Below are 16,557 nucleotides of genomic sequence, written 5' to 3'. Positions count from 1 at the left end.
CCACCAAGCTGGTGTATCTCTGTGATGCAGGGGGCTGTGTCAGAAGCTACGTCGGGCAGCAAAGACACCTCGGGCTATATGCAAGCTGCTTTGCCTTAGTGGCCGGGCGTGAATGTAAGAATGACTGCAAGGGGTGAGCCCACAATTGCTCCTGGCCCAGCATCCTGCCCTGGACAGGAGCCAGCAGATGCTCAGGAAGAAATACAAAAATAGAGCCAAAATTTGTTAGTATGCTTCCCAGAATACCCTCTCATCCCCTGGTGATCTGAGACTCAGGAGCTCCTTGCACTGTAGACACCACCTCTGCGTTTAATAGCCCTTGATGGATCCTTCTCCCATCGATTAGCTAACACCCTATTGAACCAGTGCAGACTTTAAACAGCCACCGTACCCTGTGGCAAGGAGGACCGCAGCTAAAAAGAATCTCTTCTGTTTATTTTGAGCTTGCCACTTGATAGTTTTCTCTGGCGATCATCCTTTTCTTTTGAAGAGCACTGAATGATGTGAACAGCTGTTCCCCAGTCACGCCACTCTTCCCATCTCAAAACTCGGTCATATTTCTTCTTCAGTCGTTTTTCTTCCAAGATAGATAAAAAAGTCTTAATCTATTCAGTCGTTCCCTGAATGGAGGCCCTTTTATGCCTTTGATCATCTTCAATTGCCTTTCTCTGTAGCTTTTCTATTTCTTCTGTATCATATTTGAGATTGGTAAATCAGGACTGCACAATAGCATTCAAGAGATGGGAGCCCATGGATTTATACGGCAGCATAATGATTTCCTCTGTTTTGCTCTCTACCCCTAATAATTCCTAGCTTTCTGTTTGCTTTTTTGATTGCTGCTGAGCATTGAGCTGACATTTGCATAGAGCTATCTATTATAACCCGAAAATTCCATTCCCAGGTGGAAATAGCCACCTCAGAGCCCATTATTTTGTATGTAAAGCTAGGATTGTCTTTTCCCATGCGCATCACTTTACATTTATCTACATCAGATTTTACCTGTGATTTTATTATCCTTCTATTCAGTGCCAGGGGGGTCTTTCTGTGACTCTTTGCAGTCAGCTCGTTGCCTGAGCCGCCCTGAATATCATCAGCAAAATTCTCCCCTCTCTGCTCACCTCTATTTGAGATTACTTTTGAACACTTTGAAAACACATGGGACAGCATTTAGGCTAAGAGAGCAGCTTCCTCTCCGAAATTTGAAGTGCCAGGTCCCAAGAAGAGGGTAGAAACGCAGCCTCCCAAACTTTCTGGATGTCACTGGAGGTTAGTTGGTGCTTCTGGGAGTGGATGGCGATGTGCCTAACTAGCACGTCTCCCTCTCCCCACTGCACAAAGAGAGGGGGGGGTGATGTTACTGGCTGGATTATGCATCTGCCCCCTCCTCCAGACTGTACGGGACCAACAGGAGACCCGACGGTGGCCCTTTTTCCTGGGCCCTGGCACAAACAGGCATACAAATGCCCTGGGGCCCCAGGAGAGGAGGCAGAAGGGAAGCGTTGGATGGTGAAGCCTTTATCTGAGAAAAGTGCTTCACACAAATCTGTGGGCTGTGGGTGCTGATGAATAACAGCTAACCAGCAGCTCTTCCCTGCAAAAAGCTGCGTGTGAGCCTGTCGCGCTTGCCCAGGAAAGTCCAAGGGCAGAGTCAGAGGAGGAACCACTGTCCGGCGGAGAAGAGCACGAGGATGACGGGACGGCAGCTCTCCTCCATACAGATGAGGTGAGGACCAGGAGGTCCACGAGGACCAGGAATTACTGCGACAAGCACTGTTTTGGTGTGGTTTGTTTTGGTTTTTTTTTTGTTGCTGTTGTTCTGAGGAGCAGTGCCCAGCTGGAATGGGTGCCGGGTGACCTATAGGATAACAAGGGGCACCTCTTTCTCCTAAAGGTGTCTTTGTTAAGGGGAAGAGGGTGGATAATTGCCACTGCTATTTGTAGGCAAAAGGAGTCGGGCTGAGCATCACTCCAGCAATGGAAAAGAGCACAAAATTAACTCACCCAAGGGGAAAAAAAATGAACATCTTCAGTGGAGGGTTCCTCATCCCTGTCTGGCAGTGCACATCTGAGACACAGGGTCACATGGAGTGTGCCTCCACCTGGCCATCAGAGACTTTCAGATGGGCTTGTTTCCCTCTCCTGCCAACCCTGGTGATTTCTCGTGGCTGTATCTGGAGCCAAAAGGTGCAGGATTGGTCCGCTCTGGTGAGATGTCTTTCAGAAAGGTGAATGGACACTCCTCAAGCTGCAAGTGGTTTTCAAGGGAGAAGGAAAGATAATGTTTTTTTCTCTAACAACTTACCTGAGAGTAAAAATTGCTCAAAAGGGCAGCAGCTCCTCCCTTTAAGAGACTTAGGCTTGACCATCCTAAAGATTGACAAAGAAAGAAAAGAACAAGCAGCGGTGGCTGGGGAACAAAGTGTCTCGGGCTGTGCTAAGACCTGTGTCTCCAGCCAAAGGGCAAGGGGCTTCATCCCTGGTTTGTTCAAGGTTAAATCTGGGGGGGCTTGAATTCTCGTGTGGGGTACCTGATACCAACCAGATGCTGGAGAACCAGGCAAGCTTGGTGTGCTCTGCAGCAATATGGGTTATAGAAACCATCCCTTTGGTTGATGTTAAAAATGTCCCATTTCATTCGGTGAGAGCTGGAGGGTCTTTGCTTTCCTCCTGCAAGGGGAAGCTTTGAGGAGGAGCAAGTAAAAAAATAATAACTCTTCTCACCACCAGACAGAGAGATGTGGATTGTAGTCAGAGCATGTCTCTTGTACAAGCAGCAGTGGCTGCAGCCAATATAGCTGGGCAAGCAAAAACCTTCAGTGCATGGAAAGAAACCTAGGGCAAGATGGTGTGTCTTCGGGTGACACCACTGCTCGGAGCAGAAGACATCAGGACAAGTACTATAAATACATCAGAGAGGGAAAAGGCCCTTAAAGCTAGACGTAAGCCTCTTCTGAGCAATTATCAAGAAGGAGAAGAGCTGATCACAAACGTTTCCACCACAAACAATTTGCAAACAGTTGGTTTTTTCTTTCCAAAATGCAAACATCCCCACTTTCCTTGAAGTTTGCCTAAAAAACTGAGCACGTCTAGTGTTTTATTTAATGTATCCTCTCTGGGTTTTGTTTTTAAAGAAGAAACAGGAGTTGCTTTTTAAAACTCATTTGAGCTTTATTTTGCTCTCTTTTTTTTTTTCCCTTTCTCAGTGCTTCACAGCATCTTAAAAGAAAGGCAAATTAAGTCATTCCCATTTTCACATGAAAAGCAATTAATACTTTTCCATTGAGATCTTAGGAAGGAAGAGTGCACATAACAACTGCACTTATTTGGGAGCATACATAAATAAATATAGCCTGAGTTTCCTGACTATTTATATATATGTATATATGCACAAAAATGAGAGATTTGGTGTTACACTGAATGCAGTGGGTTTGGTTGCTTTTATGGGAGCAGTCTAGATTCAATCCCAATTCACTTTAAAAAATAAAAATAAATAACGACCCTGATACTGAATTTCCTTTGTCTTCTGAGGAAACTACTGTAACTGAAGAGCCTCCTGCAAGGTGCACCTTTTGCAGCACACCTGAGAAGCCAATCCCAACAGTGGCTGACCTGAAGGAGCAACCTCAAGAAAAAGTGAGTCTACCACTATGGTGTGAGGATGCCTTCCATATAAATAGTTCTTTTTTTTCTTTTTTCATGGCAAAAGGGAGAGCAACCACCTCATGGCAGAGGCAGAGAGGAAGGGATGAAGCCAATGGGTGGAGGGAGCTGAAGGGTGAGGGGGTTCCTGGTCCTCCCAGGAGCCTGTTCCCAGCCCCACGGCTCCTGACGGGTGCTGCACCCCACAGCTCTTTTGCTGCCGGAGCTACAGAAAGGTATTTGACACTGCCATCCAAGACCTGATGAGCGAAGACGAAGCAGAGGAAGAGACGGATGCTGCTCCCCACGCCAACCCTTTGCAGGCTGAGCTGCGGAGTAGCATCAAGGAGAAGCTGCTGCAACAGTAAGGAAATCGGAGAGACTGGCTGGGGCACACTCACCTCACCACGGAGGGCATGGACCAGGCCACATCACTTGAGTTATCTGTCCTTCGTTGCTGTTTTCCCTTTTCTCCCACCGCTTTGGTCCTCTGGGGTCTGACTTATAAGTGTCAGCAGATCTTCATGGGAGCAGCAGCGCATGCCAAAATTCCCCTCAGGTGCAGAAGGACAATGCGAGGTCTGAATGCCGCACAGGGCACCTCTGGGTGGGATTTGATTTGAGCCTTTTGGGCTGTCTGTGGGGTCTGTAGGGTGCAGCAGTGTAAGTGGCATGCAGCACTTGGTCCTGACAGCCAAATTTCCCCCTGAATTACAAAAGTAATTCAGTCAGGGGCACAACATGTAGGTGAAGCCAGGCCTGGGGACCAGCTAAATGTGTGTTGAGCTGTGTGAGCAGGAGGTCCTCGGGGCTGAGACTCACCCCTGCAAGCCCACAGCCATGCCCTCACCCATCACCTGCAGCTTCCCTGCACAAAGGGCAGGGAAACGGGCATTTCTACTGCACTGCTCATCAGACATGCAATGAGATGGGTGCCCGTCTCTCTTCTTTGTCTACAAAAGCCATCTGTGGTGACAATCTCACATGCAGCCATCCTCATTGCTTCAGGTGAATCCTCCTGAAATAACATCGCAAGATACTTTTTTTTCCCCTTAGATTTTGTGGGTAGTAACATCAGCCAACAATCTGATCGTATTTTCAACCTCCGTTGTTATTTTGTGTTTGTTTGTTTGCTTTTAATCTTAGGTTGGATAAGGGAGGCTTTGAGAGCTACAGGGAACTACTTCAGCAGTACCTGAGGTTTGTTGCCTGTAAGTACCTTTGCTAGCGAGCTGCTGCGACCACTGGCCTTGATTTGGAGCCAGAAGCACACAGCAGCTTCAGGGCACCCAGAGAAGAAGCAGGGATTGCAGCCCTTCGTGTAGGAAAAGGTGCCCTAATCCTAATGAGGGTGGTCAGGGACCTTTATAGTTACACAAAACACGGGTCCACGTAATTCACTGCCTGTGAGGCCTGTCAGCTACATGCTGTACGTATGAGAGGAGCAGGGGAGGGTGCAGAAGAAACTTGCTAGCTCGTGTCTAGTCCAGCCTTCACTATAAGCAATTCTCAGCTGGATGGTTCATTGTTTCTAGCAAGGAGATCCCTCACATCTCTTAGGAACACCATCCTACAGCATTACAGAGCCTACCCCACCCTATTTAGGCTAGATTTTCCCTTCCCACTTGTTTCTTCTCAAACAAAGCAAAAAGATGCAAAAACTCCCTAACCCCTCCCTCAGTTCCTTCGCCTTTCCAAATAATCCAATACAAAAAGCTTGGAGAAACAGACCTACATCGTTTTCCTCAACACCAACCTTCTAATTTTATTCTTTTTTCAGGGACCAGAATCTCTTTCAGACTCTCAAAACCAAATGAATACACTGCCAGACCAAAGACTGTCCCTTCCGAAAAGCACCAAGCAACATCAGCACCTCCAGAAGACCTTTTCGAGATGGACAGTGATTGTGCTGCAGAGCACCTGAAGGTGGGTGTAGCCTGTTGGAGCTCTTCTCGTTGCTTTTCAGGCAGGGATTATAGAGAGCTGTACGGTGTTTAGTGTGCTCGTATCCCGTAAGAGTCATGTTTTTTCCAGTAAAGTGCATTTAGACACCACTTACAGCGCATTTAGATACCACTTACGAGATATGGAGAAGGTGCTGATTCAGCAAACTGTTGAAATGTTTGTCAGTGAGTGCACCACGTCGATGGGACACACCTGCCTGTGGCTGTTGAAGGATGAACTTAGTCAGGTGTTTGTGGATGGGGTGGAAAGTTGAGCCTGGCATCCCTGGGGGTTTACAAGGATGATGTCCACGTGTAAATGTTTTACTTCAGGACCATCCTGTGCAGCTTGAAGGCTGAATGCCACCAGTCAGCCATCTCCGTGCCAACTGAAACCTCGGCCCTGCTCTGCTCACTTCCATACCATCCATCCTTCTCACTCTCCGAGCCACGCTGCCCTGTCCCAACCTCCTGGCAGGGATGGATGCGGGCTCCTGAGCTAGGAACCCTTCGGAAAGCTGCTGGTCCCAGGCCAAGTCCAACAATTTGGCAGCCAGAGGGTGGCTGCCCGGCCCCCCACCACCTCAGCCCCCCAGCATGGCCCTTCTCTTCTCCCCCTTTCTCTGCCTCCCCAAACCAGAAAACATTTCTGCAGTTTCCTCAGGCATACAAGAAAACCGCCGGTGATTTATCACACAATCAGCGATGTTGTTGGCTTTTTTATTTTCGACATAGAAGTGCATTATACTGCTCTCCCCTCCTGAAATATAGGGGCAGCAAATCCTCCTGCCTGGGACTGCCTGTCTTTTTAGCCTCATAAAAAGACTGAAAAATGAAAGCAGGCACAAGATTGTCAGTTTGTAGCTTTTCTGTTCCCCTCCATCCCTTACAACCAAGGAGTAATCTTTAGCTAGTTTGCAGAGCCAAAATGTGCACCTTTGGGTTATTAACGAGTGCCGCAGCTCGGGCTGAAATCAGTCACTGCTCAGGTACCTGGGAGCTGCCATGGACGCGTCCCTCAAATCCCCGTGAGAGGCAAAACCCAAGCAAGGCCCCGTTCTGCACCCGGTAATCAGCTGCTGCTCTTAATGATGATGTTAAATGGGAGAAGCAAACTCGCTGCGCTTCCCCCTGCTCAAGCAAAACAAGCTGCTCTCCTTTTTTCCGGGAGAAGCAAGCAGTAATGCTTCTTATTCCTATTAGAAAGCACCAAAGCTCCTTTGCAATGCTTGGAGCTAAGCCCTCAGCAAAGAAATGTTTCTATTTCACTTGTCAGGACGTTGCTGGATAAATTACTCGTGTGTCTGATGGAAAGAGGGCTCCTGGCAAATTATATCATCGGAGAGCAGCTAATAACATAAAATAAAAGGAGCCGAGCTTTGTACATGAAATGTGAAAACACAGGACTGAAGGATGAGCCTCCCTCGGTAATTTAAAAGGCTTTAATTAAAAAGGAAGCAAACGGAAATATCAAGGCCAGGTGGAGAGCGCAGGGCGCGATGTTTTGGGGTTGGTACAGGCGTGGAGAGAGGAAGGTGTGGTGTCGGGCACCCGCACCCCGTGCACCCAGGCAGGTGTCCCCACGACGCTCCCCTGCACCCCCACCTGCCTCTCACCGCCGTGGTTTTCCTCCTGCAGCTCTGCCGTTCTCCCGGCCCCGTGAGAAGACGCTATTCCGATGGACGGACGTTTTTTCTCCTTTTCCCAGATGGAAGTGGTCAGGTTTAGCATCCAGCAGCAACGTAGCTCATGTAGAGGGGGGGCAATCATGGGAAAGTCGTGCCTCTGGGTGGACCACCGTGGCTCTCCTCCTCCCTGGGGGTAATCTGCCTCTGCATTTTGGGCTGGCTGCACCACTGCTGTGCTCAGCACTGCTCTTCAGAGGAAGTACAGCCTACAGAGCCGATAGCCTTCAGGTTGACTGCTTGAAGGGTGGTGGAGGGCATGGGTTATTTTATTTCCCCCAGGCTGTGTCCCACATTGTGTTTCTTGCAACGTGTGCTTTCTGTGGGCTTTTGATGGGCTTGTCTTTCCCTAACCGCTTCCCAGCTACCCGTCGGGCAACGTGGCCCTTCTGATCACGTTCACCGAGGAAGCCCGGTTCACCTACGTCATCCTGGAGGACAGCAGGTACCTGGGCGTTAGGGCTGCCTTCGGGAGCCACGGCCACGGGGTCTGCTTCCACCCTGACGGACAAATCTGGTAGGTGCAGGCCCGGTGGGCCACACGTCCTTGGAGGTGTCTCGGTCCCATCACAGCACAGGGATACATAAGGATGTGTCTTCTCTCCTGGAGCGCCAGGTCACCACACCAGCAAAGCATGGGCTTATAATTTGCATGCAAGGGGACACTGCGATACCTGAGGTTGTCGAGCTTGATGTCACATTGCCTTTGGTTCGTTTCTCATATCCAGGTCGTGCTCCTCGCCATAAAGAATGACTTAGGTGGCTGATTTCATGCAGTCTGAGTGGTAACGTGAGGTGACTGACAGCTCTCAGTAAAAGCTGCTGCTGTTTGAGCCTTCGAATTCAAATTTTTGCCTCCCCTCCCCAAGTCTCCAAAGTTTCCCCCTTGAAAGCAACGAACTGGGGGAAATCATTAAATCCCATCTCAGTTTTACAAGTCCTCCCCGTGTCGAGACTAATGAACGGACGCGTTAAATGTCTAACCGGCTATTACAAATCGCTTTGAATAGCTGTTGTAATAACACTGCCATCAGACTACTGCAGGTCCCACCGCCCGCCTGCAGACACGTTGGTCTCTCATCCATCACGCAGCAGCCAGGCTTTCGCGGCTCGACACCGCCGTGATCCCCAGCAGCACGGAAGCATCACCCGCCCCGCAGCCTAGCCCCGTCCTTCACCCCAGGGCGCTCCTGACCCCGCTGGACCATGCTTTTCAGACTGCTTCCCATCAGCACGAGCCCCAGGCTCGATTACAGCTCTCCCAATACCTCCCAGCAGCCATAAATTAAGGGCAACATCGAGCCAGTGACCACTCATACATTTATAAAAAGCTTTCTTGTTTATTCCCGCTGTTTCTTCCAAGCTGCAGCACAAGTTAACACTGGGCTTTTGCTGCGGTGGTGAGAATCAACTTCTTTAACACGCCAGCAGGAAAAACGCAACGTGAATGATAAAATGGCCCCGCGTGCCACGTCTGGGGGGCTGCTCCAGCTCCTGGAGCCACCTCCTCGGGCTGTCGTGAGATGGGGAGCATTGATTTGTATTTGTGTGCTGTAAATGAGGGCTGTTCCCCCGTACACAGAGTTTCCCTCTCCTTTGTTCTGCATCAAGGCCGTTCCCCACAACCTGCCATGCACACAAACATGCGTGACCGTCTGTGGGACACCTACTCTTAGTATAAATGTTTACAAATAGAAACGACCGTGGCCAGTAACTCTCACATGTAGAAGAGCAATGGGAAGAGGGGCAGCCCGTGCTACGCGCAAATATTTTCTTTGCCCTCTGAGGGCAGGAGGGTTTTGTAGGATAACCATTATGAAAATATCATCCCTGATATGGTGGATCAGCTCCAGGCCCTGACTCGTGGAAGGCAATAATAATTACTTTTGTCACAGCGCAGATAAGAGGTAGCATTTAGGACGGGGAAGCTGTTTGCTCTGGATTCACCCCATGTTTGTCCCCAGGACCATCCTGACCCCTTGCACCGGAACCTGCTTTGACCAGGCAGGGGCGAGCCAGAAGCGCTGGAGCTGGCACGACCTCAGCCACCACGTCCACAGCCCTCCTTTCCAGCCCATCACCGTGAAACTGAACGGCCACCTCACCCTTAAAATTGTGTCCCAGGATCAGATTCACCTGTGGTTCACGAGCCGCAGCAACTGCATCCACTTCAACGTGGGGGCCCGGCTCAAGGTGAGCACTTTCTGTGCCTGGAGCAGCCCACCTGAGATAAGCCCTGTTTCCCTGGGGCTGCTGCATGGGTCTGGTCACAGATTTTCAGGTGAAAAAGTCACCATTTCGTTCAAAAGCAAATTTCCTGCCTGTGTGAGTCTTAATGAAATTCCCCTTCAGGAAAGCATTTAGCCGAGATTGAAACACTGCCACTGAAGGGTGAGGACAGCATGTCTCAAATTCATTTTGAAACACTATTCCTTCTCAAAACATTTAATATAAATGTCAATACAAACACAATGCTCCTGATTTTATCTAAACACCATTTCACTTAACGTGAAACAAGCATTTGGGGACAGGAACAACCGAAAATCCTTTGGCATTTGTTGCCACTCGGGTTTCCCTCCTCTGACCCTCCTGGGATGAGGGCAAGCATGAAAGGTTGGGTTGGAAGCGATGCTCTTCCACAAAGCCTGCCTCCAGGGGTTTCAGCATTAATGCCCTTCTTTTTGCTCGGGCTCTCTTTGCAGTTGAAAGACCCCAAGACAAGTCACCTGCTAAAAGGGCTAGAAAGCGAAGAGGAGCTCTTCCTGCAGTCCAAAAAGATTCAGCTCAGGAGCCTGCTCTCCAAAATAGAGGCAGTTTTGCAGTAGCTTTGGCAGTGCCCCAGCTATATCACTCCTTGTGTTCCATCATCTTGTACCTGCATGAAATACGGAAACAAAGACCTCAAGACACGCAGCAAACGGTTACACGAGCACTTCAGATCTGCTTTTCCTTCATCACGGTGAAAACAGTCACTTGGCAATGAAAAATAAAGCTCCTTTTTCCAAGCCCACCATGCCTACCTTCCTGTACGTTGAGTCCTTGTAACACCAGGCCCACCTCAGTTGAAAACACTTGTTGGATTGCAGTTCCATCGGGGGGATTTCACTGAATGTTACCACACCGATCACTGAAGGAGGAGATGGTTTCCCTCCTTCGGCTGATGCGCTGGACGTGGGGAGCTCGTCGCACTAACAGCCACGCTGCCTGAGCGGGGATGAGCAGGGGCAGTCCAAGGCAGAGCGAAGATGAGGAGCCTCTGGGTACGCAGCTCCAGCTTGGTGGCATGGCCACAAGCCACTAGTTTCACGACTGAAAGGGACTGATTCTTTCCCACGTACTAGAAGTTTCCCCTCGTGTTTCAAGCAGCAAAGAAAACAAGTCTGTAGCACAGTCCCAACAAAACTAGGAAGAAGCCATAGCAAGCCAAGCTTTCTTACATGAGCCGTTCGGGTGCCAATACCAGGATTTACACAGAGATGACCAACATGGGGGACCACACCACAGCGGAGCCTGCAGCGATGCTTCCCCCACGAGACCAGTCAGCACGTTTTTGCTCCTCCCGGAGCAAAAAGCAATGCTGCCTAGAGGTGACACCTCACACGAGCACTCCACCTGCCACCCAACAGCCCAAATGTCCCTGTGCCACTGCATCGCTTTAAGCATGCCCTGGAAATGCCCAATTAAAAAGGCACCCAGTGATGTTATCAAAGAATTTTCCCCTTTAAATATCTAGATGTTTATTTCAAACACCATGCATTTTAACAGATGGTCCCAACTCCTTACTTCTTGACCATGCTTTTATCTTCACCGGGACATTTTATTGGCTAAGTTTTCTACAGGCAGTGCTGAAAGACTCCTTTCACTGGACTTACCATCAGATCATTTGAAGGAATGGAGACCTCCGTATGCCCTGAATCCACTTGGTGCATCGGGGAGCTTTTATTGTATTCTGAGACCTTCATATCCAAGACCTGATTTGCTGTAGGGTCTTGGCTTGGTTTTAGGGTTCAGCAAGACTGAAAAAATACGTGAGGGTAGGAGAAAGCAGCATTCACAGACACAAGGCTGGGTTTTGCTGCAATGACCACAAAGTCTGTTAGTGGCAAAAACTTTCTTCCTTTTCCTACCCACATCACTTTGCCAACACCAAACAGGCACAGTTCGAGGAAGAGACTGTTGTTTTTGCTTGGAGAACACCCAGCACAGTATAAGCTATGGTGCAGGTGTCATTGTTGTACAAAGAAAGAGAAAAAAGAACGAGTAAATGCCTGGCCAACTGCCTTGGCATTCACTGCATTTCCCAAGACAGACAACCCAAAGGGCCAAACCTTTTTAGCAGGCTCCAAGCGTCCAGGCAGCAATGGTCACACGCTGCTGCCTGCGCCAGTCAGAGAGCAGATAAATTCCACAAGAAAGCAGTGTTTGTCCTGAGATGAATTCATTCAGATGACACTGCCAAAGCCAGAGAGTAAAGGGATGCCTCACACTGACATTACAGTGAACAAACCACGAGCCTTTGAATGATGCGTTCCTACAATACCAAGGGCCAGAAAAACAGTTGTGGTAGTAAGAAATGATGGGTAGATAAGCCTGCAAGCAACAGGCAACAAGAACAGCTATCAAATAAAATAATCATTGTGCTTTCGGCCACCACCTCCCAAGTTTACTCTTAGTAAGGGCCAACTAGATAAAATACGTTCTTGTTACAGTCACGGTTTCTTCCCCCTAATAAAATTGCAAGCAAAGAGACCGTTTAGTCACGCAAGACCACTTGTCAGTAAAGAAAATACAATTTGTCAGTAAAGAAAATACAAATTTACTTTATTATAACCATAAAGAGGGATTATTTCAACAATTAGCTGTACGCTCAGCACTCAGGTATACATCTGTGCCAAATAAAGTCATTTCTCTTACTGCCAAAGAAGAACACTTCTTTTTAACAATGTACTCACTGCCTGTGCTTACAGGGTGTTTATCGTCTCTGTATTACAGTTATCTTGACAGACAAGCCTCGGGATACAGAATAAAGCTTTACTCTTTGACCAAAATAGGAGGCAACATTTTTATTTAAAAAAATTAAAAACGGCAAGTTTCTAGTCAGATAATATAAAGCATCTTAAATTAATCTTTTGAAAGTATTTACACTATTTGTAAACGTAAATATCTGAAACTGTACATGTTTAAACAAATGGTCATTTAGCAAACAGGCTGTATAAACTGATTGCTCTGCTAATCTTCCAGCCAGCTGACCTAGAGCTGTCTAGGTATTCTAGGAGAGAAAAGACCCAAATCACAAGAGTGACTACTGCAAGGGTTTACCCTTCACATCTCTTCTGTACAATGTATTGAGTCCGTCACAGCTTTGTACAGTGACCATGCAATCCTTCTGTAAAACTTTGTAAAAAAAACAAATATACATATATTACAATGCACTGGACAGTATTTTACAGCCTGCGTTTCTACATACGTTAAAAAAAAAAAAAGGGCAGGTTTTCTTCCTTGTTAGTTCCTTTAGTTAATTTTAAAGAGTCATGTAAGGTCCTACGAGTACCACTTACGTACCTCAGCACCACTGCTGCAACACTTCTCTTGGTAGCTTTAAATCCTGCTGTTTTAGTCTCCAGCCACGTGATTCATAACAGGAAAAACATTAAATCAAAACACCACTGATGTGCATGGAAGTGTCTCCGTAATTAAAATTTCAGAAGAGTTTTTACGAGTGAGTTGAAAGTCTGCCATGTACTTCACCATGTTTTTCTTCCGCAGTGCTGCACGATAAAGATTTACACACCGAGATACTCTAAAGCTGCTCTTAGTGTTTCATTCAATTAATGGCAGAGTGGTTAGCATTCAGCTTTCCGAAATAAGGATCAACTAATGCCTAATGATCACATCACAACGTTTACCAGTATCTGTATGCTTAACCCCTGCTAACAGCGATGATTTGACAGTGCTTACACATTCATTTCTGGCATCCCCTCCATGCCCCCACTAGCATTTGCTCCAGCACACAGCGGCTGTATAAATTCTAGTCCCAGCACCCACTTTCACTAATCCAACACCACCAGTTGATCTTGGGTATGGCAAAAAATACACAAAAAAAAGAAAACACCTCTAACCTAAAACTCTAAGTACCTGAGAATCTCAATGCTACGCTTTGCTGTAAAGCATCTGAAAACATGCAGTTCCCTCAGAAACAACAGAAATTATATTGCACAGCTTTCCATTGCAAATCCCAAGAATCCGAGATTCTTTACATGGAGTAAGGCTAGAGCATAAAACTTCAGGTCAGGCCTCGCAGCTCTTAATCACAAGAGTACAAGAAAAAACAGCACATCCAGTGTTTCAAGAAACGCTTCAGATGTAGAAAATAAAGTTTTCCCAGCTAAAAACCTCTGAATTATGTTCACGCACTTGGTAAATTATCAGGATTCTCAGGGGTGTTAAAAAATTGGAGCATGCCTGCTTAAGTCAAACGGTCGTATCAACGCGCTTATCTCCAAGCCTTGCAAATACCTACCACCGCTCCCATTTTATTCCCTGCACTTTACTTCCAGTGTGGTTTTGAAAGCGCTTCTCTTCACTCCATTCATCAGCTTAAAGTATGAAAGGATTTTACATAAAAAAACAGGACTTCAAGAATATCTGGAGAAGGCAGTAACTGAGCTTCCATAAGAGTGATCAGCAAAAGGTTTGTTTTGTTTTCTTTCTCCCCCCCTTCTCAAGCCAGCAAATAGGAAGACCTTTAACAAATCAATAAAACTGATTTTTTTTTTAAAACTTTTTCCTAAAACAGGGTTAAACAGCCTGGAGGGTTTTAATGCAGGCTGGACTGCACGGGGGGATCCTTCATTTATTTCAAGCAAATGTCTTCACGTCCCCTTCACTGTCTGACATTCAGCTGAAGTTTGTTTGAAGCAGCCTCACTGGCTACTTGGACATCGACAAAAGTAAGTTCACCTGGAAGACAAAGCGAAAGCCTACATTAGACAGAACAGCTAAGTTCAGGATCTGATGTCTCATATTTTAACCTTTAAACAAGAATTCATGGAAGCACACAGAGACTTATACGGAGCAGAACAGAGATGCAAGTGGTCAAAACTTCCAGTCAAATCCCAACTCACAGGCTTTGTAAAATGCAAACGTCTTTTCAGCGGTCACAACGTATTGTTTTAGAATTTCTAGAATGATTTCTGGCATTGTCAAGGAACTCCATAAAAATCTGTGCACTGGAAAGAATGTCAACATCTATCTTAGATATCTGAAACACGTTTGGGATCCTTTGCAATCCTTGTTTCCCACAAATTGCAATATTGCTTCCGACACACTTCAGTTCGTAGAAATGATCCTCAGGATCAACAGATAAACAACATTAGAAGAAGCCAACTCCTCTAGGACAACCCCACCTTCCAGTGCATCACTTCTGCTCCACGCTCCAGGATAGTTAGCATACAAACCTGTGGCCACGTTCATTGCGGGCAAACTCCTCTAACGCATAAGCTTGATTATCAGTTTAAATACTGGCAGCCCATGATATTGATATCAAGATTCTATCCACACTCCCTGGACCCCTAAGGTCAAAGACAGGTTTTTGAAAACCTACTTGTTTTTGTCAGAGCGTCCTAATACAAAGAATTTTCAATCGCAATCATCTCTGAGACTAAAGTTCTTAATGTGAGGGTTCCATTTCCATAAAAAAATGGACATTTTCCCAATACAATTTACTTCAAAAGAGCCCTTAAAACTCTTTCCCCTACTTCCTGAATGTAAAAGGTGCTGCTTCTTGTATTTGTCAAAAGCAAGACCAACTTCACGTGCAGACTTTTTTAAGCTTGTTCACTATCTGTGGTATCTCTTCAAAAAGACAATGCCCAAAAATGGTAAGACTCTGCCATGATGTTGTACAAACCAATCCACAAAAACATCAGTCACTGCCTTCAATTTAAAAAAAATTCTACTGGATATTCATAAAAAACAAACGAGCAAAACCTTTTTATTTGAGACCCTGGAGTTCAGAGAAAGTCCTGAGTTTAATCAGCCAGCATTAAGGAGGATTTAAAAAAAATTTGAACACTAAAAGTAGTAAAAATGAAAAGTTAATGTTTAAAAAAAAAGACAGTCACATAAAACGGAGCTTCAATATATTCGGTACATACCTGTTCCATTGAAGGACATGCTATGATCTGGAGATCTTCATTACTAAATTCTTCCTTTAACAGAGCATGGAGTTTCTGAAACATTTGCTGAATGTTATTCTTTTAAAGGAAAGAAGGAAAAAAAAGTCATTATTAAAAAAAAACAAATACACACAGAACTAACCTCAAACATTGACCAGAACAAGTACCAGAACCCACCTCCATCCCTGCACTGTATACTATGCAGGCTGAATATAAGAGAAAACATGACAATTTTTTTTTAGGCTAAAAGATACCATTAGATTTTTGGATTTCACAGGTCTTCTCGATAGGTTTTACACCCACAGAAAAACACGCTGATGTACATACAGCAGTACTCACCCTAACTGGCTTGAACAAAATGAATTCCGTATCTTTATTGGACAAGTATAAGGACATGCTTCGTAACGTTGATGGCAGCTTTGTTTTTATTGTCTTGTAAGTGGAAGAGACCATGTCGTTGATCTTTGCTGAAAATAAAAGTAAACATCCTTAATGAAGTAGAACATCATTCTGCAATTGGAAATCCACATTCCTGAACAGCATCTCCACTTTACTAGGACTGATCATAACCATGGGGTGGACTGAAGGGGAAACGGGGGGAGACTGGGCAGCACAGCATCATTCCATCATACGACCACACACCAGACAAGGCTCGCCTCTCAGGACCTACTTAAGGCATCAGCCTCTCTTACTCTGCAGAAAAAAGCCCCAAACCCATTTCTGCCAGCGAACACAGACTCCTCAGCTTCCTGGAGTTGCAGCCTTCCAACTGAAGAAGTAGGAAAGTTTTACACAGGCTACCCCCATGTAAAACTGTCCTGGAAAAGGAACTGCCAGAAATAAATACTGCTAGTAAACAGAACAGCATATCACCAATTCTCCTTACTGTCCACATGCTGTGTCTGGAAGAAGAAAGGCTGCACGGTCATCTGGATTTTGAATCAACCAGACAGGAATCCTCTCTCAGACAAGACCTTCCTTCTTTATTGCTAGGTACTTTAATGGCTTTACAAGATATTTGCTTAAAGGGCAGGGGAAACATACATTTTGTTGCTTTAAATCCCCGAAGTTAGTATACTACGTTTGTTTTTCCTCTCCTTCTACAGTACCTAA

General features: G+C 46.3%; 2 protein-coding genes across 7 annotated transcripts in view; one reads left to right on the top strand and one right to left on the bottom strand.

Moving 5' to 3' along the window:
• The window catches only part of ERICH6B (glutamate rich 6B), a 30,393-nt gene extending 19,432 nt beyond the window's left edge, over positions 1-10,961 (top strand). For 2 of the 5 annotated variants that reach the window (XM_048046927.2, XM_048046929.2), the window contains exons 6-14: positions 1,602-1,723; positions 3,529-3,633; positions 3,849-4,003; positions 4,786-4,850; positions 5,420-5,565; positions 7,221-7,309; positions 7,632-7,784; positions 9,232-9,460; positions 9,970-10,961. In XM_048046927.2, the coding sequence (XP_047902884.2) occupies positions 1,602-1,723; positions 3,529-3,633; positions 3,849-4,003; positions 4,786-4,850; positions 5,420-5,565; positions 7,221-7,309; positions 7,632-7,784; positions 9,232-9,460; positions 9,970-10,092 (1,187 nt within the window). In that variant the 3' untranslated portion in view covers positions 10,093-10,961. Of the gene's footprint in view, positions 1-1,601; positions 1,724-3,528; positions 3,634-3,848; positions 4,004-4,785; positions 4,851-5,419; positions 5,566-7,220; positions 7,310-7,631; positions 9,461-9,969 lie in introns of those variants that run through there. The other 3 variants (XM_066988551.1, XM_066988561.1, XM_066988553.1) reach the window with 3 other exon arrangements.
• Positions 10,962-12,071: 1,110 nt separating this feature from the next.
• COG3 (component of oligomeric golgi complex 3) overlaps positions 12,072-16,557 on the bottom strand; it is a 31,794-nt gene continuing 27,308 nt past the window's right edge. For both annotated transcript variants that reach the window (XM_013179546.3, XM_048046926.2), the window contains 3 exons: positions 15,784-15,911; positions 15,424-15,522; positions 12,072-14,227 (listed from right to left, as the gene is read on the bottom strand). In XM_013179546.3, the coding sequence (XP_013035000.3) occupies positions 14,198-14,227; positions 15,424-15,522; positions 15,784-15,911 (257 nt within the window). In that variant the 3' untranslated portion in view covers positions 12,072-14,197. The remainder of the gene's footprint in view (positions 14,228-15,423; positions 15,523-15,783; positions 15,912-16,557) is intronic.

This window comes from Anser cygnoides, chromosome 1, assembly GCF_040182565.1.
Source record: "Anser cygnoides isolate HZ-2024a breed goose chromosome 1, Taihu_goose_T2T_genome, whole genome shotgun sequence".
Taxonomy (NCBI): Eukaryota; Metazoa; Chordata; class Aves; order Anseriformes; family Anatidae; genus Anser; species Anser cygnoides.
This window is presented reverse-complemented; position numbering and strand designations above follow the sequence as displayed.